Raw genomic sequence first — 25301 nt, forward strand, 5'->3', positions numbered from 1 at the left:
CACTGATTAGACCCCGATGGTTTCCAGGTGACACTGTGAGGACTGGGATGTCCAAGGTGATCTTGCTGTGTGCATTCATGAGTATTGGGATGTTCTAAGGATAGCTGAGTGTACTTTGCACACTTGGCTTAATTTTTTTTGAACAAAAAGCAATTGTAGATTAAATGATTCTATAATTTTTTTGATTTGTCTCAAGTTTGAACTACAATTATTTTGTTACTTAGGTTAATTTGGAATATATGCAAAATGTGCCTAATTTCAGTTTATTTGGTTTACTAACCCAATTTTGGTTAGGAATTATTAAATCCATCAAGAATTTTCTTAAGCATCAAAAAAAGTAAAAATTATGTAATCAAGAAAAGGAGAATTATATTGCAAGACTGAAAATTTAGTGATGTATAATTTTTTTAAATTGTAATTTTCATAAAAAGGTAATTCATGATAAAAAAGAGTTCCAGAAGTTTATAAGAGGGTATATAATGAATAGTTTCTCATCCTTTCCAGTTCTACAATCTTGTTCAGGTTTATCGGATATTTCCCCAAAGATAGTCTATGCATATATAAATATGTATATATAGGGAAAAATGGATTATATAATTAAAGCTCATCATAAATACTTTTGTTGCCACTTAAACATATCTAGGAGATTATTCCTAACCAACATACACAAGGCCTGTCCAGAAGGAATCCAGCCGTGTAATACAAAAAATAGAGACATTTATTGAAAAAGATACAAGATTCAAGAAACGTTGTACATAGGACAATGATGCCTCAGTCCCCTTCAGAGTAGGCACCCTGGGACCTCACACAGTTCTCCCAGTCACCATCAGCTGCTCCATCATATTTTCCTGAATCTCATCGATGGCCTGAAATCTCTTCCCTTTCAGAGGTGGTTGTACTTTTGGGAAAAGCCAGAAGTCACAGGGCACCAAATCTAGGCTGTAGGGGGCTGAATCACCTGGGTGATTTGATGTTTCACCAGAAAACTCTGCACAAGATGTGATGCGTAAGTGGGCGTGCTGTTGTGATGAAATTGCCAATCACCAGTTGCCCATAGCTGTGGCCTTCTGAATCATCTGAATAGTTTCTGCAGAGGAATGCTCAAGCTTAACACAAAATTTGATGCAGATCTGTTGCTCTATTTGCTCGGTCATTTTGAATAAAACGGCCACACAGTACACATGCTCACTCAATGACATCTACCGCCCCCACTGACTAATACAGTGAAGTGGTTCACGCATGCGCATTACAGTCCACTCTCCTTGTTAGCCAGTTTACATCGATGTTGTGCAAACAGTTCTCGTTATATTAACAATGGCTGGACTTTTTCCAGATGGACCTTGTATGTGTCTGTGTCATTCTTGGGCTGTAAGCAGTGGTGTGCTGGAGCTGGATGATATACTGGCGGGAATTTGGTGCCCTGGTTGTAAACATGGCCATTATTACAATTGACTGTGGTACAAGTGCCTATACCATGGAAAATGGCACACACCACAGGTAGCCTCTCCTTGGAGCAGGTTGCTGAACATTTACCTGCACACCATGGGGTGTGTCATAATCACTTCAGGAAGCCCCTTCCAGACACTAGCAGTTTGCTTTGTAAATAGTAGTGACATGAGCATTCTTTTTTAAAAATTTTATTGATTTATTATTTTTTTTTAGAGAGAAAGGGGATGGGGGGGGAGAGAGAGAGAGCAAGAAAAAGGGAATTGGCTGCTGAATGCTCTATGCCACAGAATAGTTTCGTTCATTTAAAAAGTATTTACTGAGTACCTACATGCTGGGGATACAGTGAGCAAAAAACATACAGTTACCCCCATGGAGCTTATGCTCTAGTGAGGAAGACAGACATTAAACAAATGGCATGTCATTGGTGATAAGTGTTGTGTAGGAAATAAACAACAACAGTGGTAAACTGGGCTTCTGAAATTGAGGATTGGGTTTGAGTGCTGTAATCTTAAAGGGCATGCTTAGGGAGGGACATCACTGAGAGGGTGTGACAAAGACCTGGAGGAAGTAAGGGTTGAGGTTGTCTGTAGGATACAGTTACAGGACTGGAACTGCTAGCTTGTGATCCTAACACCATTTACTGAATCATTATCTTTTCCTCCATGCTTTCAAGTGCCACCTTTATCATAGACTAAAGTCCTGTGTGTGTGTTTCTGTGCTGTTAAGATTGATCTTTCGTGTGTCAGTACCAAATGACTTTACTTACTGCAGCTCACCATGTGTTTTAATATCATAGCACTGCTTGCCCTCAGTCAGTGCCTGTTTAGACTTTTCTCGGCTCATTTATTTAACAGGTCAACTTTACCACTAGCTTACCTGGTTCCCCTTATATTAAGTTTATATCTTAATTTAGAGATTATTGTGCCTTCCTAGTTAATAATAGGATGTATCTTCCAACTGGATCAGTTCTTTGTGTGAGATACTTTAAGTAGAAATTTCTCTTCTATCATATTTTTTATTTTTTATTTTTTCCCAGCTTTATTGAGGTATAATTGACAAATAAAAATTGTATATATTTAAGGTACACAGCATGGTGATTTTAATATATGTATGCATTTTGTAAGTGATTTCACTATCAAGTTTAATTAACACATTACCTCATGTAGTTACCTTAGGAAATTTCATGTATACTATACAGTATCATTAAGTGTAGTCACCCTGCTGTACATTAGATCTATAGAACTTACTCATCTTAAACTGGACGTTTGACTGACATCTCCCCATTTCTCCCCTACCCCATCCCCTGACAACTATTGTTCTTCTGTGTGGTTCTAGGAGTTTGGCTTGTTTAGATTCCATGTACAAGTGAGTCCATGGTATTTATATCCTTCACTGAGCATAATGTCCTCTAGGTTTGTTCATGTTGTCACCAAGTGGGTCCTCCATTGGAATACCATGAATGTTGTAGAATGAATACCATGTATACTTACACAAGCAGTTGGTTTTTTATCTTTTGTCTTACTGAATTATCTTAGTGTTTCCAATAATTTTTTAATTCTCTTGTGTTTAGAAGTGGTTTTGCTACTTTTCATTTTCAGACATTTTCTTTTGGTCTAGAATTGGTAGTTAATTCTAGAAAATGTTCATTAAAAACAGTGGATGTTTTTGTCTTGATTTGACTTTAATGAACTGTTTCTACTTTAAATATAATTACTATCTTTTCGCTTGATGTTGCCATTGTTTGTCTTGAGATACATATTTGTTTTAATCCTGTTTTCTTAAGAGCTTAAAAAATCAGGAACCACTATTGAATATTTCACTGGTTATTTTCAACATCTATGGAGGTGTGGTCATCCTGATTTTTTTCCTTTGACTTAATAAATAAATAACACTTTTCTAATATATATCTACCCTTGCGGTTCTGGGCTTAGACAGAATAATCTTGTAATGCATCACTAGATTGTCTTTACAAAAATTCTAAATAAAAGTATTAGCATTAATATTGATGAATGATAGTTGGTCTGTATCTGGTCTTTATTTGGAAGAAATAGTTTGTGCCATGTTTCAATATCAACGTTCTGCTGGCTTTGTAAAAACTAATTTGGAAGTTTTTTCTCTTATGCTCTGCAACAGTTTAAAGGACATGTGGTTATCTCTTCTTTGGAATTTTAGTAGATTTCTCCTGTGATAGCAGTGAGGCTGATACCCATGAGGCCTGTGCTTTAAAAAAGAAAAGAAAGGTAGCCTCTGGCAACTTTCTCTTTCTTCTAGGCTCATTGTTCTGGCTAAATTGGACACAGTTAGTCTAAAAGCTCCCTCAGTCTACATACAAGCAAGTCTCTGGCAGGACTGTTTCCTGGAAAGAGCTTGGTCTTTGTAGGGCAACCTGTACAAGAAAGGTGGATCAGCCCTTACTAACCTGGCCCTCTCATTAAGCTTAGTGTTTCATCTGTAAAATTGGGGATAATACTTACCATAAAGTATGTTGTGAGGATTAAATAATCTCATGGATAGAGCCCAGCTGTGTCCGTCTTAGCACTGGTATTTGACACATCAGATTTATTTCATCCCATCTTATTCTGTTATTTTTATTTGTGGCTTTATTGATCATATCTGTTGTCAGTTCTTCAGTTTAATGTCCTTTAGATCTGCCTGTGAAACTCCTTTAACAATAAAAATAATAATTTGATGCCTTCTTTCCGCTTTTTAACTTCAGCTTCAAGTTTGCATTTTCCATCAGTTTATGTGACTTGACTCCAAAGAGACTTAACTATATGCCCCTTAGTCAGAGGTTCAGATTCTCTCAAGCCTTTTATAGCAGAGAGAAAGAAATGGCTTATTTTGAAAATCCTGTTACCATCTTTTGGTGTGTGGTTTAAGTGATCATGTAAGGGTGTATAGACACTAGAACCATGTCTCTGTTTCCCTCTTAGTTCTTTCAGTATTATTCTGTTTTCATTATCATGGCAAACTCGTATCTAAACAGAAAGCTATAGCGTAATCTTTTCCAGTGAAAATTCTGAATACTCAGAAGTAGGAATATTAATACTGTTAGGAATTCAATAAACGGTACTTATGGATAGGGGTGTGAGGGCTGGTGGCTAGGGAATGAATGTGCTTCATATCTCAGTTGAAGTGCTGAAAACCTATTTTTCTATAGAAACATTGTTCAGTTGCATTCATATGATGGCATTTGAGAGCCTACTCTGCACCAGACAGTGCTGGGCAATGGAAATACAAAGATATAAATGAAAAATGTGCTTCTAGCATTAAAATACTTACAGAATAGTACAGAAGATAGACGTAAACAGACAATGGCAGGATAGTCTGATAAAAAATACGACCAAGTACTGTGGGTTTAGGAAAGACCCATTAACCTCTGGGGGAATTACTGAAGGTTTCACGTATTAGGTGACACTCAGGCTGTTCTGTTTCTGTGAAGCCTTTTACTGGGCAGAGGGAACAGCATATGTAGAAGCATGAGAAAGTAGACGGGGTGGAGTTGGGAAGGACACATTCAGCAGGACCCAAGGATAGTATCCAGAGGCCTTTGAATAATAGTATTGTGCTCAATAAATATTATTGGCTAGAAGGATGAATAAAAGTATGGACATTATGTACACATCAGGCACTCTTATATATGACCTGAGGGAGTATAACTACTTTCTTTGGGAAAGTGTATTCCAAATTTCTGCTTAAAAATCAATCTTTAAAATGTAGTCCTTGCTTGTAGTAGGTAAGGCTTATTCCTAATGAAATATCAATACTTGTTTATCTAAGAGATTTTGCCTGCCAGTTAGTTATGCAAAGAACAGTATATTTTCAGCCCTGGAAGTACTAAAATGTAATGCTTCTCAGAAATGAGAAGTAAGTGATCTAATTCAACACTTCCATTCACCTGGATGGTGTTGCTGCTTACTCTTTTTTGCCATCCTGTTCAGTAGTTCTTTTATTTCATCCAAGCTAGCAATCTCAAAGTGGGGGTACACACCCCAGAGAGTACACAAGACAATTTATTTTGGGATATACGAAGAAAATATTAGCATTTCTAATTATAGTTGACCATATAACAACATGGGTTTGAATTGCATGGGTCCACTTTTATGCAGATTTTTTTTTTTTTAAGAATCGAAAATACACTGTAAATGTATTTTCTCTTTCTTAGGATTTTCTTAATAATGTTTTCTTAAGCTTACTTTATTATAAGAATATAGTATATAATATATATAACATGCAAAATATGTGTTAATTGACCGTTAAAAGTAAGGCTTTCAGTCAAGAGTAGGCTATTAGTAGTTAAGTTTTGAGGAGTCAAAAGTTCTAAGTGTGTTTTTGACTGCTCGGGGGTAGAGGGAGTTGGTGCCCCTGACTCCTGTATTGTTCAGGGGTCAACTCTATTTTTATGCCAGTTGTTCAATTTCTATTTTGGTATCTAACACATATATACACATATACGTGCTCACACATACATTATATTTATATACAACGTATGTGTACACACACACACAAATAAAATTAGTTTACATGCTCCCCTCTATTCTTTCCATTTTTCCTGGCATGTGTGACTAGACAGGTTGGAGATCACAGATTTAATTCATCCATGCAAAGCGTTTCCAAAGGGACCTTCAAATATTTAAAAATTCTATCTGAGCTTTTAAAGTAAGAATATACCTCATTTAATACCATTTTAAAACAAACACTTTAGAAAATTTTCCTAGTAACCTCTGGAGCTACAGCAGAGGCACATAGACAAAACAAAACAAACAACAAAAACACCTATTCTTTCTGGGAATGGTGAGAAAAAGCTAATACAACCTAAGAGAAGAAAGAATGGACCATTACGTAAGAATTAACAGAGATCTTCCGCTTGGCACATCCCTAAGCATTTATTAGAAGCAGCTAAGAACCAAGAATCCTCTGTGCTTTTAAAAATGTAACATTGGATCTTCCGGCCAAGATGGAGGCGTAGGTAGACACACTGCGCCTCCTCGCACAACCAAAAGAAGGACAACAACAATTTAAAAACAAAAAACAACCAGAACTGACAGAAAATCGAACTGCATGGAAGTCCGACAACCAAGGAGATAAAGAAGAAACATTCATCCAGACTGGTAGGAGGGGCGCAGCCAAGCAGCTGGGGCAGAGAGGATTTGTAGCAAGGCAGCGGCTGGTGGACCCAGTGAGGTGGCAGATTGTGGAAGGGGGAGTGTGACAGTTAGCAGACCCTGCGGCCCCACATTTGCACATAGATAAACCGGGAGGAACGGTGGAAGAGCGAAGCAGACCTCTCAACCCAGGGCTCCAGCCTGGGGAAATAAAGCCTCAAACCTCTGATTGAAAACAACCATGGGCCGCAGGAGAAACTCTCAGCCTCATAGGAGAGTTCATTGGAGAGACCCACAGGGGCCTAGAGCGTGCACAAGCCCACCCACTCACTCAGAAATCAGCACCAGAGGGGCCCAGTTTGATTGTGGGTAGTGAAGAGAGTGACTGAAATCTGGCAGAGAGTGGAGAAAGTGCCACTGCTCCCTCTTGGCCCCTCCCCCACATGCAGTGTCACAGTGCAGTGACCAGCGTTGCCCGACACCGGTGAACACCTAAGGCTCCACCCCTTTATATAACAGGCATGCCAAGGCCAAAAAAAAAAAAAAGGCCCAAATGAAAGAACAGATCAAAGCTCCAGAAATAATACAACTAAGCAGCAAACAGATAGCCAGCCTATCAGATGCACAGTTCAAAACACTGGTAATCAGGATGCTCACAGAATTGGTTGAATTTGGTCACAAATTAGATGAAAACATGAAGCCTATGCTAAGAGAAACAAAGGAAAATGTACAGGGAACCAATAGTGATGAGAAGGAAACTGGGACTCAAATCAATGGTTTGGAGCAGAAGGAAGAAAGAAACATCCAACCAGAAAAGATTGAAAAAAACAGAATTCAAAAAAATGAGTACAGGATTAGGAACCTCTAGGACATCTTGAAATGTTCCAACATCTGAATTAAAGGGGTGCCAGAAGGAGAAGAGGAAGAACAAAAAATTGAAAACTTATTTGAACAAATAATGAAGGAGAACTTCCCCAGTCTGGCAAAGGAAATAGACTTCCAGGAAGTCCAGGAAGCTCAGAGAGTCCCAAAGAAGCTGGACCCAAGGAGAAACACACCAAGGCACATAATTACATTAGCCAAGATTAAGCAGAAGGAGAGAATCTTAGAAGCAGCAAGAGAAAAGGACACAGTTACCTACAAAGGAGTTCCCATAGACTGTCAGCTGATTTCTCCAAAGAGACCTTACAGGCAAGAAGGGACTGGCAAGAAGTATTCCAAGTCATGAAAGGCAAGGACGTACATCCAAGATTACTGTATCCAGCAAAGCTATCATTTAGAATGGAAGGGCAGATAAAGTGCTTCCCAGATAAGGTCAAGTTAAAGGAGTTCATTATCACCAAGCCCTTATTATATGAAATGTTAAAGGGATTTATCTAAGAAAAAGAAGAAAAAAAATATGAACAGTAAAAATGACAGCAAACTCACAGTTATTAACAACCACACCTAAGACAAAAACAAAAGCAAACTAAGCAAACAACTAGAACAGGAACAGAACCACAGAAATGGAACTCACATGGAGGGTTATCAACAGGGGAGTGGGAGCGGGAGAGGGGGGGAAAGGTACAGAGAATAAGTAGCATGAATGATAGGTGGAAAATAGACAGGGGGAGGTTAAGAATAGTATAGGAAATGTAGAAGCCAAAGAACTTATAAGTATGACCGATGGACATGAACTATAGGGGGGAATGTGGGAGGGAGGGGGTGTACAGGATGGAGTGGAGAGAAGTGGGGGAAATGGGACAACTGTAATAGCATAATCAATAAATATATTTTAAAAAATGTTAAAGAAACACTTTAATGAAGTAAAAATAATAGGTTGTAACTCATTTAATAATGAATGTGCACTTGTCGCTACTTTAAATAGATTTTTTGCACTGAAGTAACTTTCACAGAACAAGCCATAGCATGTTTTCTTGGTGGGATGATAATGAGTTCAATCAACATTCTTCCTGGATCAACCCTTTATCTGGTATTTCCCTCCTAAGTTGGTTACAGATCACTATGGCAAAGGCACTGTCAAGTATAGGATGTCTCTCACTCCTTCTCTGGGGTTATTGGGCGTAATTCTGACATTTGGAGTTGGCTGTGATATATTTATTCTGGGGTTTTCTCTGTTCGGCCTCTGCTTTGGATTTGCTATATTTTAGCTACCATCTTTTTACTATGTTCTATTCTAGTCTCACTTTTTGTTGGCAGTGTAATGTGAGTCATTTGTATACCCCAGCAGGAGAGGGCACTGTACCATTGCCCGTGGCAGTACTAAAGGAGATGATTTTTGCTCCAAGGTACTTTGCAAGATGATTTTTCTCTAACTCATATTTTGACACTTTCCTTCCTCCTTTTCTTTCTTTCACCCCCCTCCCTCCTTCCCTCCCTCCCAACTTTGTCTAATTGGCCTGTCACTTGCACAACTCACTCAGGACTGAGGCATGTGCTGTGGCTTCAAATCTTCAGGGTAATAGTCATCACACACCTCATATGTTGAATAAAACAAGTAGAGGATGCATGTTATAAAAATGGAATTTTTTGAAAATGTTAGACTCCTTAGAATTCTTTTAGTGATTTAGAAAAGTACAGTTTGATTTTGTTTTATATTTGGTAATTATTGTTAGTTGTAGTTTCCTTGTATTTCGGCATTCTTTCTTGTAGCCAGTTGTCTTTTCCATTTCTTTGATTACACTTTTAAAGCCCTGGTGGGTGTATGTCCAGTAGCTTCTGGATTTTCAGGACTTAACTGAAAATTAAACCATGTCTATGGTTTTTGATAGTTGTCAAGTGCTCTTCTGTTTTCGTAAGTGTTGTCTTTCTCCTGGAATAGTAAATATTTCAGGTTATATAACCAATGATGCCATGCTGAAAGCATCATATGAACTGCTGTGCCATTTTGCATTCTGGATCCTAAGTTACTCGTCCACTAATCTTATAGGTCAAGTTACCATTTTCCCTCTATTTAGAGTAAGATGTGGGAACTGAAAGTTAATTTTCTTGTTCAGATGCCTTTGTTAAGGTCCTGGCCTAGAGCATGTTATAATTCTTACTTCCAGGTCTATCTTCAGGTCACTTACCTTTGTCTCTTTGCTGAAAAAGATGCCCCAACCTCACTGAGTGTGAACAGGCATTTATAATTATTCAGAGTGGCATCTTGGGTAGCCAGACCACTTCTTTATGTATTTGTATACACAATGAAGGATGAAACGACTGCTTAGATGGTACTCTCTCCTGGATGAAAATTCTTCTTAAATGTTGATTTTAGAAACCACACCTCTTTCAGAAACCTGTTACATTTGCCGTTTTGGCTGCTGTTTAAGAAGAAAGTATCCTCAGTAGTACATAAGGTCATTATCTTGTATTATTTTAATTCAAATCTGAACGATTTGATTACATGTCATGGAAACTGACTATCTGCTCTACTGGCTCCAAAATCACATCCTGTTTGCAAAACCTGTTTACATAGGACTTTAAAGAGACACTGTCAGAAGGTATTGTCAATGCATTCTTCCTACCACTCCAACCTCAAAGCCTGCAGAAATAGTCAACTTTTATTTTCATTACTGTGAATTTATTTCTGCCTTATTAGCAATAAGTAATGTTTACTTTATAACTTGATCCACAAGTGTTTGCAACTTGTACGCAATGCCTCCTCCTGCATACTGTACAAAGTAGTCTTCAACCCACAAAAGCAGCCTCATCTGTATTGAAAGCATTGTCTGTGCCCACTGTGCTTCTCTGAAAGAGTCCATGTCACTGAGATACCAGCCTCATCTCTTTAATATTGTATCAGATGTATTTTGTGATGTATTTATCAAAACAGGTTCTATATAAAGATACATTGCATTTGTTTGAGTCCTCTTTTGAACTCTTCTACAGGAAACCATGATTATTGACGGCTGTTGGCAGCTTAGTTTTTTAGTCAAACATGAATTATATCTGCATGACATCTTTTTCATACTTTACACTTACCGGTTGTTGGCATGTTCCCACATGTTTCTTATTATAAAGTTCTTGAGCAATTTCCTGAAAAATACGCCTAGCACTCTTTTTCTGTAAATACAAATGAGAAAAAAAAAATGCCCTCTATCTTAAGACTAGAAGCAATAGATGTTGCATGTCACTGAGCTCCCTCTGCCCTCCTCCAGCACACTTACACCTACCCGTAACTGGTATTTTGAATATATTAAGTAGAATTTATGGCTAAAAACTATCAAAGTTTAAATCCCAGTTTAGCATTTGAGTTATCATTGAGTTTCTCAGCCATAGGACACAATAGCTATGGTTGAAAGTTACCATGATGCTCTCTGTGTTTCTTATACTGTTTCAGATTTGAAATAGTTACAACCAGCCACAATTAAAAGATATTTTACAAGCACTGGTATCTATACCTTTTGTGAGTCTTCTGTTTCTTTGCTTCTTAGAGTGTTAGATTTTGACTGTCAAAAAGAAAAGGAAAGTCTTAAAAGGCATTTATCTACTTAAAACAATTGCAGCAGACATCTCCTACCATAATATTAAAAGTTAATATTTAATGCTATACTGTAAGACTCAATAATTTTCATGGCATTTTTGAGATGCTTATATTATAATAATAAAATAACTCAGACTGATGTTGGTTGTTGGATTTATAGTAATCCTAATATAATACATACAGATCCTGCTTATAGCACATGAGCAGCCAGGAGATACCCTTTCTCAAAAACTTTAGGCCTTTTAAAAGTATTGTAGGGCAGCTTCTAATCTCTTTGTTCACCTCTTTTTTGCTCATTCTTAAACCTTTCTTCCCCCACCCCCAGCAGAAAGATAGCATATAAGATGGTTATAAAGAAGGGTTCCTTATTTCCATATTACTAGGTTTTAAAGATAAGACATTATGTATTCTGGTCAGTAATAATTTCTGTGTTGAAAAATCTATGCTTTTTTCTATGACCTCTCCTGTAGGCAATGTCTCCTGCAGCTACACAGGAAGATGTTAATTGGATGAGCTGTTTCTGAGGCTCACATGGGGAGAGGCGGGAATCCAGATGCAAGGGGATTTGACTTACTTTGGAGAGGATGATGAACATCACCAGTACACCAGCAACGTAGATGGAGAGCAGTGATAACAGAGCTATCAGGAGACCCTGTAGTTCCTTGCCTAGACCTTTCATTTCTTGTTAATTACAAAAACAGAGAGCCACAGTCACTATTGAAACTTATTACTGCAAATATATGTTTAAAGTTTAACTGAAACTATATTTTAGAGGTGAAACATGAACTTACTCTGCTTGACGATTCATAAAAATTTATTTTTGTCTTTTGATTCAAAATACACTCAAATATATCATATAGTTAGAGTCAGTTCAATAGTTTTTAAAATGTATTATACTGAAAATATTACTTGTTTTTAAAACTAAAGAATTTTAAAAAGTCAATTGCCATAATGATAAAAATCATTTTTTATATACAGCATTACTTAAAGTTAGGTAAACATTTTAAGACAGTTGTTCAAGGACATTTATGATTTCTTTTTTTTTTAAGATTTTATTTATTTTTAGAGAGAGGGGAAGAATAGGAGGGAGGGAGAGAAACATCAGTGTGTGGTTGCCTCTTGTGCACCCCCAACTGGGGACCTGGCCCACAACCCAGGCATGTGCCCTGATGGGGGAATCGAACCAGCGACCCTTTGGTTCATAGGCCAGCACTCAATCCACTGAGCTACACTAGCTAGGGCTACTTTTATGATTTCTTTTGGTAGGAATGATGTGCAGTTTCACTAAGAGTGTGTTTATGTAGTGAAGGAGATATTTCCCCTGTATTTGTTAATGCTGACATTTGTAACCTTGAGCCATTCAGTATACGTAGCTGACTAGTGCAGTCTCTAAAAGGATCTGAGAATGCCATGCACTGAGGATCTTAGTGCTTACTAGGCACTTAAAAGACAGGTGTTGTTCCATGTTCCCCTTCTTATCACTAATAAAGTCTTTGAGGTAGAATTATTAAATCCATTTTCCCATTCTGATTTCTCCCTCCTTATAGGAAGTGTCCTGTGCTCTGCCTAGAGATGGGTAACATGCTATGTCTTCAAGTACTTGATTATTTGAAGTACAAAATACAATTTGATTTGTAGTCATTACCTCAATAACCTGAACTTTTAAACCAAATATCCCATAGATGCTTATTTTGTGAGCTCAGTTTATACAATAATACTTTTGTCCTGAAACTAACAGATCTTTGAAGATTTTTTAAAATGTTTCAAGGGCTAAATTAGGAGTTCTACAGAAAAGCCAGGAAACTTTTGTGTCTATATTGGTGATACTTTCATTTCTGCTTCTAAACAAGAATTTTTCTTGACATGAGATTGCAGTTTTGGGACCTTTATCTTATTCAAACACTTTTTTCTTTTGGCTAACATTTTTTTTTATTTTGGTTAACATTTTTTAACATTTTTTTAGAAGACTAATGCAGTGAGCTATATGAATCTCCAAAGCTGTTGTGTTTTTGTTTTAATATCTGTAGCTAACATTTACCGAGTACTTGCTATAAGCCAGGCACCGTTAAAAGTGCTTTATGTATATTAATTCATTTATGATTTATCTTACAGGCGAGAATCAAATAGGGTGAAATGGCAGTGGACTATCAAAAGCCCCTGGGAACACTCCTAGTAATTGAAAGCGGGGATTCTAACACAGCAGAGCTCAGGCCCTCAAAGTCCTATGTAAGTGAGTTCACATTTCCATGCTCTCAGTGCTCATGATACTGGAGTCCTTTTTAAGGGAAGAGATTAAAAAAAAGTCAAGGAGTTACTGCCCTCTCTTCCTATCCCCAGAATTACATGCAGCATTTTTCCTGAAATTTTAAAATTTAATTTCTTAATATATAGGGCTCAGGTTCAGTATCCTCACTTTAATGAAGAAATTATAATGGTTTTAACAAATCTCAAGCAGCCATAGTCACTCCAGTCCCTTTCTCTTCTGTTCACTCAGAATGGTAGGGTCAGGGACACCGTTGTGGCTTCTGTTCAAATTTGTATTTATTCTCTGTAACACATATTTTTTCTGGGTCCAATTTATGATCACTTATGCACTCCTCCAGTGCTTTGTTCTAGGTGGTGCAGTACCAGGCCAGTTCCTAAGAAAGCTGATGGTAACCATCACACATTTCCCTTTGGCTTTGGTACGTCACACCGCTCACCATAATAGACAGAAAGGTCACCCTCACTAATAACATCTGGACTTGGGGAGAGAACATAGTGCTCAACATACCCCTGACTTTGCAGAGGCTGGAGAGGGTGTCACAGTGGTTTTTTGATCAAATTGCATGTTGGCTTGTGCTAGAGTCATGGACCTTCCCTGGCTAGAGTATTAAGCCAGGAGAGTTCTGTCATAGTCTGTGTGTAAGTTGTGTAATGCGTTTAATTGGCTGAGCAAATGCAATGTACCAGAGTACAGCCATGACCGACTGACCTCTCACCACCAGCACAGTCCCGTCTCCAGCTTGCTTGGCCCTCGGGTCCTGTGAACTGGGAAAGGCTATTCCACAGATGTAGATGGCACTGTCATTGGACGTCAGCCTGTTGACCGTGAGGGAGACCTGGTTTTGTGCCAGGTCCTTCCTCACTGTAAATTTGTCTGCCTCACTTGTGCACCCATCCAAGCAGAGGGTCTCTGGCTGGTGAGCACCATAGCGAAACCACAGGTTGCTGGGTTGCTTGTGGGGGCACCCCGCTGTGGAGAAGGTGCAGGGCACGGTCACAGCCACTTGAGTGTAGTCCACTTCGAGGACAGACGGTTGAGAGACAGAGATCATACACTTGCCCGAAGCACCTGTGGGAGGAAGACAGCCTGTGCTTCTATCTTGCTAACATTTGTGGGCTCAGAAACTCCCAAATTTCTTTTTCTAACCTTAACTCCCAGCACAAACAAGACTAAAAATAAGACATTGATGGTCCTCACTTTTCCTAACTCCCCATGTTTCTTGACCCTAACCTGCTGGTTCACAGTGATGTCTGATGTCTGCTTACTTGGGTACAGCTTCAGAAAAATTTCAGTGGGATCAGCCTTGGGACCAGAGGTGGCCACAGTTCCAGGTCAGCAGTTCAGAGTCCCCACATTCACTCTTGGTGGACTGACTGACAGGCTTTCCTGGCATCTCTCAGAGCCTGTGTCCTCATCCGTTCCCCTGGCCTCACAGGACTGTTGTGTTCAGTGTGATCCTGGGATCAAAGCCCTCATGCCAGTGTTGCTTCCATAGCTGAGCCAGCTGAGCAGTAGGCATTTGGGGGTTTTGCCTTGCGGGGGTTGGGATTGCTAGGAATTCATGGCAGTTCACAATAGTCCCTTTGTGAAACACTGCCCCTATGGGAAATACTATCAAAGAAAGGTGTGCACCTGGGGAAATGCCGCCTGAGTGGGCCATGTCCGGGCTAAGCAAACTGATTTCTCCCACATCTTTGTCACTGCTTTGTAGTCCCTTGTAGCTTCTTTGATGAACAATATCATGATAAAGGGCACAGACTTGAGTTGGGATCCCAGCTCTGCCATCTCTACAGTCTGTGCCTCTTAGCTTCCTCATTAGAAGAATGGGGTAGTATTCTGCACCTTGTGGGGTCAGTGGGATGTTTGAGACCATCGATGAAGGAGGATTTATGCATGTAACCCATAGGGAATATTGGGTTGGCCAAAAAGTCCATTACATTTTTTCCATACAGTGACTCTGGTAGTGCTTAATTGTCTCTAACTTCACTCGAAACAATTTTGTTAGATTCTGTGTGACAGCTGTCATATCAGTATGTATTTAAAAAAACTCATCAAAATTGGTGACTTTTTGTGCAGCCATTTTAATATTGAAGATGGAAGAAGATAAACAATTTTTGGTGTCTTATGCTTTATTATTTCAAGAAAGGTAAAAATGCAGCTGAAACACAGGAAAAGATTTGTGCAGTGTATGGAGAAGATGCTGTGACTGATCAAATGTTTCAAAAGTGATTTGCGAAGTTTCTTGGTACTGTTGACATTTTGTCCAAATAGTTCTTTGATGTAGGGCTGTCTTATGCATTGGAAGATGTTTAGCATACCTCTGACCTCTACCCACTAGAAGCCAATAGCAGGAGATAGCCAGCATACCCCAAATTTCCAAATCAATAAAGTTTTTGGTGAAAATGAAAACTATATATTTTATTTTATGGAAAAAACATAATGGACTTTTTGGCCAACCCAACATTTAAGAACAGATAGAGAATTTCTGCTGCCTATACCACTTTTCCTATTTCCACAGGGTTATATGTCCATTTCAGAGATAATTGTGGATGTCCCAGCAAGGTGTTAGCAGGGCTGGGACTGGACACCCAGGGCCCTCTCCACCATGTTGTTCTGCTTTCCAAGTCACACAGGTTGACCCTACCTTGACCTTATCCCAGGTGTGTGAAGCTGGAAAGCCACTCAGGCATTTATAAATGGAAGTCTGCCCTAATTTTTTTATTTTTGCCAGTTTTTAGTTTGACTTGTGCCTGGTTGTGTGTTTACAAATGGTCTTATTTGTGTGAGTCTGTAAGTGAAATAGAAGAATCATCCAGCTGGCCTGATGCTTATGTTTCAGATGGGCTTTTGTCACTTAACATTTTCTTACAGGTCTTGTTGTGAGGCACATCTGTTCTCACCAAATTTTTAATTTTAGTATTTGTACAATTTGAGATGAGCTGGGAGCTTTTTAGTGACTTGATAACTATAAATCTTATATGAGGGTTAGGTCACCTAGAGAAGACCAGCGGAGGGTACGTGGTTCACTGCTAAGTCTCGTAAATAGTCCCTCATGCCTCCTACCCAGACTGCCACCTTAGCAGCCTAGACAAGCACTTTATAGTGTATAATGAATGATCGTTGTGTCTTGGAAGTTTGAATTGGAATGGGGCCTGTCAAAACATAAGAATTAACCAACAATGTCTCAATTGCAAGTCCTTTGTCTCATGGAATTCTTAAAAGAGAAGCTGGCTTTTAACACTTTCCTTAGAGAGCTAATGGCCCATGGTAAAAGAAATATTTGCAACTCTGGAGTTTTATGTCTCCGCCTATTTCCCAGTTCTGCGAAATGAGTCTGTGTGGGAGCAAACCAGTTGTAGGATTTCCTATGAGAGCACAGACTTATGAGGAAACTTCTGTTTCTCCCCCGCACCAGTTAAGTAATGTCTATCAAAAAAGAGAAGTTTGAATATGTCACACCACAGCCTGCTCCTGTGAAAAATTTCTCTTTAAGAACTCTCATGTTCCGTAGGATTTTTTTAAAGCACAGAACCCTCTGAAAGGTTGAAAGTTTATCTCCTTGGAGGAGGGGATTAAAAAAGATTACTATTTTTAAAAACAAATCTAGAAAATATGTGGAAAACTAATTTTTGACACTGAATAAAAGCCTCTACGGACAATTTCAAACATGCAGAAGTAGTAGCAGGCTAGTTCAGTGAGCTCCCTGCCATCGCCAGCTCCAGCCCCACTTTGCGTCCTCCCCACTGGCTCAGTCCTCCCTGAGCTCCTTCACTCCCCTGGTGTTTTAGGGCAGACCCCAGACACTGCAGCTGCATATCTTTCAGGGTACATCTTTAGAAGATCAAGATTCTTCTTTAAAATAACACTAGTTAAAAGTTTATAAAAGTAATACGTATTTAATAGAAAAATACAGAATATTACTGAAAGTAGGAGCAAGAAATCACTCATAGTTCTTTCACCCAAAATAACCACTGTTAAAATGTACATATTTCACAGATGAAAAAATTAAGAGGTTTTGCTGCCTTCTCTGCCCTATGACCCAAATTTTGTGGGCAAATCTGAAATCATTAGATTTATTAGAACTATGATGAAATTATTAGAACTGTGAGGTGGGAAACACTTTCTTTTTCATGGATGAAAAACAGATGGGGGGAGAATTTAAAAAATGGATATATTATGGGATGGTTATTTTCTGGAAAGCAGCCATGACAATTTTTTCCCCAGATAATTACTGTCTAATTTACAGAAATTCAGCTTTTCAGAAGCATTGAAAGTATTCAAATATCATTCAGTGTCTCTATGTGCTGAGTGGGTTTGGGAGCTCTCCATGCGGGAACTAAATTGTTGATGACCAGCACATGGGATTTTAGGAATATTTCAAACCTTTGGTGAGGTGCTATCTCTCTCTATAAAGCAGCATAATAGCAAAAGGAATTTTTCAGTGTTAACATGAAACTTTCTCAGCTATTCTTTTATCACCTATTTTCCTGGGGGAAAAGGAAACTTACCACTTTAGACAATTTCCATAATGTTTACATTTAAAAATTAATCTCTAGGGGCTTAAAATATAAATGCATTAGGCAGAAACTAGCAGTTGATTTAAATAAAATGGAAGAGAGACAGAGAAAAAAAAGAACCTTACCGACGTAAAACAGAATCAGACTGATTTCCAGACCGAGAATGATCTTGACTGCACTCCCAGCCTCCATTTCTGTGTATGTGTGCTGAGGAGTATGCATTTAAAGAGTTGGCTTTTTTTTTCTCTTTTTAGGAAGGAAGAACTGAAGAGAGGAACTCTTATTAAGGAACCATAATCAGGAACTTTTTGAAATTGTGTAAATATTGTTTGTAACCCAGTTTCACCATTTAAAGTTGAGATTTTAGCCTAGAGCGTATTTCTGAATGTTCATATGCTAAATTTTTCTTGGATTTTACAAATCCTCACAGGCGTTAGATGGTTTGAGTGAGATTGTGATTTGTGCATATTCCCAGGAAGGAGTGTTGTTTGACAGATAATTGATCCTTTAAATTTCCAGAGCTGTCACCTCTGGTCCTGGGGCACCTACTGTGTATGCTCAGTGCTGGGCCAGTAACTGCTGGGAATGGAGAAGCAGAAGGAAGTGTCTTCATATAGAGACAATGGGAAGATTAGTGAAGAATAAATATATTGCAGCACAATGAAAAATAAGCTGTGTGACATTAAGTAGTTGTGCCCAGTTTTGTGTGACCCCTTCTTGATGTGCTGTGAAACAGATGTGTAGAACCTCTATCATCTTGTACCTTCCCCAGACCCCTCGCCCCCCACTCTTGGAAGTTCTTTGTAAGCAACAGAAAATGACTCTGCTGACTTAAGCAAAGGGGAACTTATGGAAAGGATTTGGGATGGGCAGTTACAGAGTCAGTGGGAGTACTGGAGAGTCATATATGGGGGCTGCAGCCAAGAAAAATGCCCCATATCACTCCATCAGACTCATCTGAAGCTCACAATATCATGCCAAACACCAGATGTCCTGGTGTGGACCGGTCTCTTTTAGTACCGCTCAGTGCTGGCCCAGTGGCTCACCCCACCTTATGCCACAGTATGCCACTGTCCACCCCAGAGAAGGAACTTTGGGCCCCACTCCTGGATCACTAGCTCTTTATCCCAGGACTAGGCGAGGATGTCAGCTAAGGCCAGGTGCCTAGTGGCAAGAAAGGCTGGGAAAAGCTGCTTCCTAGGCTTTGCCTGCCACCAAGACTCCGGGACAAGGTTCAGGTGCTGGGCCACTGAAAAGAATGAAAATCTTTTCCCTATAGTGTTTGTACTCTTGGCACCTATCAGTTATATATATTTTCTCATTTATAGAAAGTTATTCCCAATCTGAATTTGGTAATATTTTTAGTATATGTGTGTTTCTTTTATATCACCAGAGTAAAGGCACCCCATATTTACATTTACCATCATCTGTGTGTATCTCTCTTTATAGTCAATACTTGGTGTGTATGTGAACTTGAAGACCTTATCGTCCCCCTTCTCTCCCACCCACCTCCCCCACATTTGATGCTCATAGATGTGGAAATGACTGACATTGACTCCAGTCACTAATCTAAGACATGCTGGGGTGACTCATTCGTGTTAGCGTTCTGCGTCTCTTTGATCCTGGAGCTTAACTTTTATGAAATTGTTCTGATAAATTAGGAAGTGGATCAGCTTTCCTTGAAAAACACACTGATTATCTATTTCTATAAATTAAAGTCCTGCATTAACCTAGTTTTATTTTCAGCCTCACAAACCTCTGTAGTTAATAATGTTGCATAGGTTTATTACATTAGTGGTATTTTTTTAGCACTTACCCAAAACCCTTTTTCAAATATCATGTGTTACTCCTTGCTTCAATATTCCAGTATTTAACGAGCAGTTTTCTAAACCATTAACCATTATACCCTGGTGGATCAGTCAAAGGGAGGGTGATATCTGAAACCTGGCAGAGAAGGTAATAGTACAGGCTTTGGGTTCAGATAAACCTGATACTACTTTTCTGCTCTGACACTCATTAGCCTTGTAAACTTGGGCTCCTTCTTTAGCCCTTCAAAGCCTGTACCTTGTCTCTGTCCACCTACCTCAGGGGTACCTGGCAGGTGAGTCATCAAAGCACCCAGTGCTCGGCACAGAATCTTCCCTTCTTCCCTCTTTAAATACCTTGTATGATCAAGAATTTAACTTAATGTTTTTATTTGTTTTAGTAGGTGGCAAGTGGGAGAAACCGTCAGAAATTTTGGAAATCAAGGGACAGAACTGGGAAGAACAAGTGAATAGTCTGCCTGAAGTTTTCAGGAAAGCAGGTTTTGTTATTGAAGCTTTCACCAGACTGCCGTACTTGTGTGAAGGGGACATGTATAATGACTACTACGTTCTGGATGACGCTGTCTTTGTGCTCAAACCAGTGTAAACCCGTGGAGGCCGCAGTCTGCAGAGTCTTCCTGGAAAGGGTCTGCGTTCTCCATTACGTGAAGTGGGGACCTCTGGGGACTGTTGTTCTAAATATCATGTAGGAATTTAATAAGCCAAAATACTAATTATTTCTTTGTAGTGTGTAAAATGAATGTTTTTTTAAAAAACAAAAACCCAACTCTGAGGATTTTTATCAGTTCTTAAGATGCAGTTCTCACTCCAATTATGGAAGCTATTTTTTATACTTAATCGTAGTAGGGGGCACCCCCCCCCCCCCCCCGTCCAAGCAATAGCCATGATTCCAAATGGAAACAATAAGTATGTATTGTTTTTAATAAAATGAAGACTGGCAATAAAGGCACTCATTCAGTTGTAAATACTGGTTATAAGGTATAGCCACTGGTACTCTTCCATGTTTAGACATTCTTTCTGTCATTATTCAAGAACATGTTTTTAATCATGCTAATAAACTTTTTTGGAGATGATTTGGTATCAGGTTTGAGTTTATGTAAGGCTCTCCCCTAGCAACTCCTACTGCTTTGATGTCAGGGTTGCTCACATAATAGCACCGAGTGAAAGATGCAGTTGACTTAAACATGTGATGCAGAAAGACTTCAGATGAGAGGGCTGGGGGTTTATTACAGATCGTGAACACCAAGGCAGTCGAGACCAACCCTCAAAAGAACAACCTCATTCAGGTATAGTACTTCAGGGACTGCCCACTCCCTAGTTCATGTTGCTTTGGGAAATGCAAAACACTGGGTTCTGACTTTGCAATAGCTAACGTCCTACACTCAGAACTTTGTTTTTCTGGACAATCTCAGGTTCTCAGAGTTGAAACAATCAGTTGTGTCTGCCGAAAAAAAAATGCAACCTGAAGATGTTTTCTTTCAACTTTTTACTCTTCAGTTGTATACTTCTTTCCCAGAGTTTGGTTCTTCCTGAAATCCTTGGCTGAATTTATTATTTGCCAAGAGTATGGATTAATGGAGACGGCGTCAGACTTGCATTCTAGAATCCGTGAGTGCTTCCAACCATTTAACCAGAAATGTTGCTATTTAGACTGTCAAGCAAGAGGGTAAGAGTGATGGATGTTCAAAAGGCAGGTTGTCCCAAAGTGTTTCATAACTTTGAGACTTAATTTGCAAGTCTGTTAAAAAAAAAAAAAACAAACACTAAACTCTTTACTCAAAAATGCAGAGAAAACACATACATTTATGCACTTCACAGACAAAAATCTTTTCTTAAAATCTGAGGTCCTCTGAAGTCCAGCTTATGAAAAGTGACATTTTATGGTGAAAATATAAACCACAAAATCTGCTCACATTTCATAGCTGGTCCTAGAAGTCCTGGTAATATGCTACCATTTCACTAGGTGGCAGTGTTGCTTATTCAATGTCAATGGCTTTTTTTTTTTCTTTCCCCCTAAATGGAATTAAGTTTTTTCCCCCAAAGTACAATAAAGCTGCCTTCTTCTCTGCACCATTCCTTGTGTAAGTGCTTCACGTCAAGTTCAGGTTGTGCTAGAGAAATGAAGAGGTCTGTGTGTGGTCAAAGCAAGCTAACTATTTGACCCTAGGTCATGCAGAAAGGAAATGCAAGCTGCACCTTGAATCCTAACCCCTTGCACCTGCAGCATTAAGCCCCATGGTACTCAGACCACAGATTTCAGAGAAGGGAAGGAAAGAAGAGACAATACCCTTAGTCATTTATCCCTTGTGCAGAGTAGTTAAAAGCCAGTGTATTTTCTGTGCTTCTGTAAGTCATCAGTTTTTTCATAGTTGGCCTTTAACAGAAAAGAAGCTGGTTTGCGAAATAAAACTTCATTGTTTTCAAGTCATCTTCCTGAGTAAAGCTTTGTTTTTACTTCATTCTGAGTATAGTATTTAAATGGAATATAGTATTTAAATGAAGCAAGGTGTTTGACCAATTGCTTCCCACCACTTGATGACTGATGAAGTTTCATATCTTTTTTTTTCTCTAATAATTACAGCACATTGAACATGGGCTTCCAGAGGCTAAAGTGACTTCCACATTTGTGCAGGTACCTACATACCCCTAAATAAATTTATATTCAGTACCCCCAGGTCACAGCTGGAAGGCGGTAGAGTGAGTCAAGGCTGTCTCGTCTAGGAGTCCACTGAGCACAAAATTGGGTTCATTATTGACTCAAAAGAGGATGCTCACAAACTTACAATTCATTTATCAAAGGTATAAAATCATGAATTGTCAGAAAGAAGTTTACACTGTTTCCACAATAAGAAACATTTGTGGTCTAAGTGAAAAAAGGCACCCTTAGGGGACCGTTAAGGAAATAGTACTACGATATAATTCAACAGCCTGCCTTTTTGCAGTTAGTGGATTATGAGAAAATAGCTAGGCAACAGTGAACAGTGCAATAAAAATTTCACATCTACTGTAGCTATCTGTATAGGTGTTCATATTTTCCCACTTGCTTGGTTAATTCTAATATATTTGCATTTTCTTTGTCGTCTATGTAGGAATTCTAACTTTCTTTTTAGTTGTTGCTTGCTTTTTAAAACTCATTTTTTATCCTCACTTGACATTTCTTTTTTCATTGCTCTCAGAGAGAGAGGGAGGGAGAGAGAGACAGAGAGAAAGAAACATCAATTAGTTGCCATCTTGTACGCACCCCCACTGGAGCTTGAACCTGCAACCTGGATATGCAACCTGGCCAGAAATTGAACCTGTGATTTTTAAAAATAAACTTTTATTTTGGAATAGTGTTAGATTTAGAGAAATCTTGCAAAGGTAGTACAGATAGTTCCTGTATACCCTTTACTTAGTTTCCCTAATGTTAACATCTTATGTAGTCATGGTATATATGCCAAAACTAAGAATTTAACACTGGCACATTAGTATTAATAGCCTGTGCACTACAGGCTATTCGCCCATTGTTTTCATTAATGAACTTTTCTGTTCTAGGAAGCAGTTCAGGACACCACATCCCATTTAGTTGCTTGCTTTTAAAATTATTACTCTACTGGCACAGTACCATTATTTACCTTCCTTTTTTATTGTAATAAAATACACATAAGATTACCATCTTAACCATTTTCAGGTGTGTAGTTCAGTGATATTTAGTACATTCACAGTGTGCTGCCATCACCATCCATCTTTAGAATTCTTTCACCTGGAAAAACTGAAACCCACTAAATACTAACTCCCATTCCTTCTTTCCTCAGCCTAGGACACCATCATTCTAGTTTCTATGAATCTGATGACTAGGTTCTTTATGTAAGTGAAATCATACAATAATTGTCCTTTTGTGTCTGGCTTATTTCACAGAGCATGATGTTCCCATTTCTCAATTACAGCTGATATACAATATTATATTATTGTAATATTGTTTCAGGTGTACAGCCTAGTGATTAGACATTATATAACCTAAGTGATCATCCTGAGAAATCTCATGTTCATTTGACCCCATACATAGTTATTAGAATATCATTGACTATATTCCCTATGTTGTACTTTACATCCGTGTGATTATTCTATAACAACAAATTTGTATTTCTTAATCCCTTCAGCTTTTCCATCCACCCCCCGCCCCCCGCCAAATCTCCTCTCATCTGGCAACCATCAAAAATTTTCTCTGTATCCTATGAGTCTGTTTCTGTTCTTTGTATATTTTGTTTTTTTAGATTCATTTGTTGAGTAGATATGCATTGCCATTTTACTGTTCATAGTTTTGATATTTTTTCTTAAAGAAGACCCTTTAATACTTCACATAATACTAGTCTGGTGGTGATGAACTCCTTCAACTTTTTCTTATCTGTCCTTTGACTCTAAATGATAGCTTTGCTGGGTAGAGTAATCTTGGTTGTAGGTCAACCAAGCTTTTCATCACTTTGAATATTTCTTGCCAGTCCCTTCTAGCCTGCAAACTTTCTGTTGAGTTCCCTCATAGGTAACTAACTGCTTTTCTCTCGCTGCTTTTAAGATTCTCTTTGTCTTTAACCTTTTGCATTTTAATTAATATGTGTCTTGGTGTGGGCCTCTTTGGGTTCATTTTGTTTAGGACTCTGTACTTCCTGGACTTGTGTGTCTATTTACTAGGTTAGGAAATTTTTCTGTCACCATTTTTTCAATTAGGTTTTTAATTTCTTGTTCTCTCTCTTCCCCTTCCTGCACCACATGATGTGAATATTGGTATTGAAGTCCGAGAGGCTCCTTACACTATATCTTTTTGGAATCTTTTTTTTTTCCTCTTCTGATTGGGTGTTTTATGCTTCCTTATATTCCAAATTGCTGATATGATTCTTGGCTTTATCTACTGTTGATTCCCTGTAAATTATTCTTCATTTCAGTTAGTGTGTCCTTCATTTCTGACCATTCTTTTTTGTGGTTTCCATGTCCTTTTTATACTGTTGAAGTTGTCATTAAGCTCATTGAGCATCCTTATAACCAGTGCTTGAACTCTTTATCTAGTAGATCGCTTGTCCCCATTTTGTTTAGTTCTTTTTCTGGAGTTTCGTTCTGTTCTCTCACTTGGGACATGCTTCTTTGTCTCCTCATTTTGGCAGCCTCCCTGTGTTTGTTTCTATGTATTATGTAGAGCTGTTATGTCTCCTGGGCTTGATATAGTGCGCTTATGTAATAGGTATCCTGTAGGGTCCAGTGGAACAGCCTACCCTATCTCCCAAGCTGGTCTCTCAAGGTGCCCCCCTTCCTCACCGATCCCCCACCCAGTGTGGACAGTGTACACTCTCCTTTTGTAGTTGAGCCTTGATTGTTGTTGGCACATCAAAGAGAGGGATTCACCTCCAGGCCGATTGACTGGAAGGACTGGCTGTGACCACTTACCACCACAGAGGATCAGGTGTGCAGGGGCCTATTCCACAGAGCAGGAGTTTCTTCAGCAGGGCTCTGGTGTCTGCTGAGTTGCCCCTTGGGTGTGCCGCTGTGGAGGTGGTTGGTGGTGCTTTGACCTGTGACCTGGTGTGAAGCTGTCCACCTGGTGCTCTGGATCTGGGGCCTCCCAGGAGGTGCAAGCCAAGGTCAGCTGCTGCCTGTGTTCTTCCCAGGGCCACCCAGCATGAGCTACAAAGCAATCTGCAGATG

At 39.0% G+C, this 25301-nt stretch overlaps 2 protein-coding genes across 4 annotated transcripts in view; one reads left to right on the forward strand and one right to left on the reverse strand.

Annotated features, from left to right (window-relative positions):
- METTL9 (methyltransferase 9, His-X-His N1(pi)-histidine) overlaps window positions 1–20701 on the forward strand; it is a 57602-nt gene extending 36901 nt beyond the window's left edge. Inside the window, exons 5-6 of one of the 3 annotated variants that reach the window (XR_006655454.3) lie at window positions 13132–13245; window positions 20009–20145. Coding sequence is in view for 2 of the 3 variants with exons in the window: in XM_024560379.4 (XP_024416147.1) it covers window positions 20009–20214 (206 nt within the window). In the remaining variant the exon portion in view is untranslated. Of the gene's footprint in view, window positions 1–13131; window positions 13246–20008 lie in introns of all 3 variants that reach the window. The other 2 variants (XM_024560380.4, XM_024560379.4) reach the window with 2 other exon arrangements.
- On the reverse strand, window positions 8369–18006 carry IGSF6 (immunoglobulin superfamily member 6). The gene is made up of 6 exons (XM_024560382.4): window positions 17928–18006; window positions 13994–14353; window positions 11594–11700; window positions 10937–10984; window positions 10518–10598; window positions 8369–9366 (listed from the first exon to the last, which is right to left on the reverse strand). Exons 1-6 carry the CDS (start codon window positions 17992–17994, stop codon window positions 9310–9312), a joined length of 720 nt encoding a protein of 239 aa, XP_024416150.2. The 5' UTR covers window positions 17995–18006; the 3' UTR covers window positions 8369–9309.
- Window positions 20702–25301: the final 4600 nt, after the last annotated feature.

The sequence above is a fragment of the Desmodus rotundus genome, chromosome 1 (assembly GCF_022682495.2).
Source record: "Desmodus rotundus isolate HL8 chromosome 1, HLdesRot8A.1, whole genome shotgun sequence".
Taxonomy (NCBI): domain Eukaryota; kingdom Metazoa; phylum Chordata; class Mammalia; order Chiroptera; family Phyllostomidae; genus Desmodus; species Desmodus rotundus.

Excerpts from the sequence above, each read along its gene's own strand:
- IGSF6 (XM_024560382.4), bottom strand. The coding sequence starts at position 17,994 with ATGGAGGCTGGGAGTGCAGTCAAGATCATTCTCGGTCTGGAAATCAGT. Across the intron at positions 14,354-17,927 it reads TCTGATTCTGTTTTACGTCG|GTGCTTCGGGCAAGTGTATG; the intron begins GTAAGGTTCTTT and ends TTCCTCCCACAG. Across the intron at positions 9,367-10,517 it reads TGGGAACATGCCAACAACCG|GAGAAAGACAACACTTACGA; the intron begins GTAAGTGTAAAG and ends TTACTATTCCAG.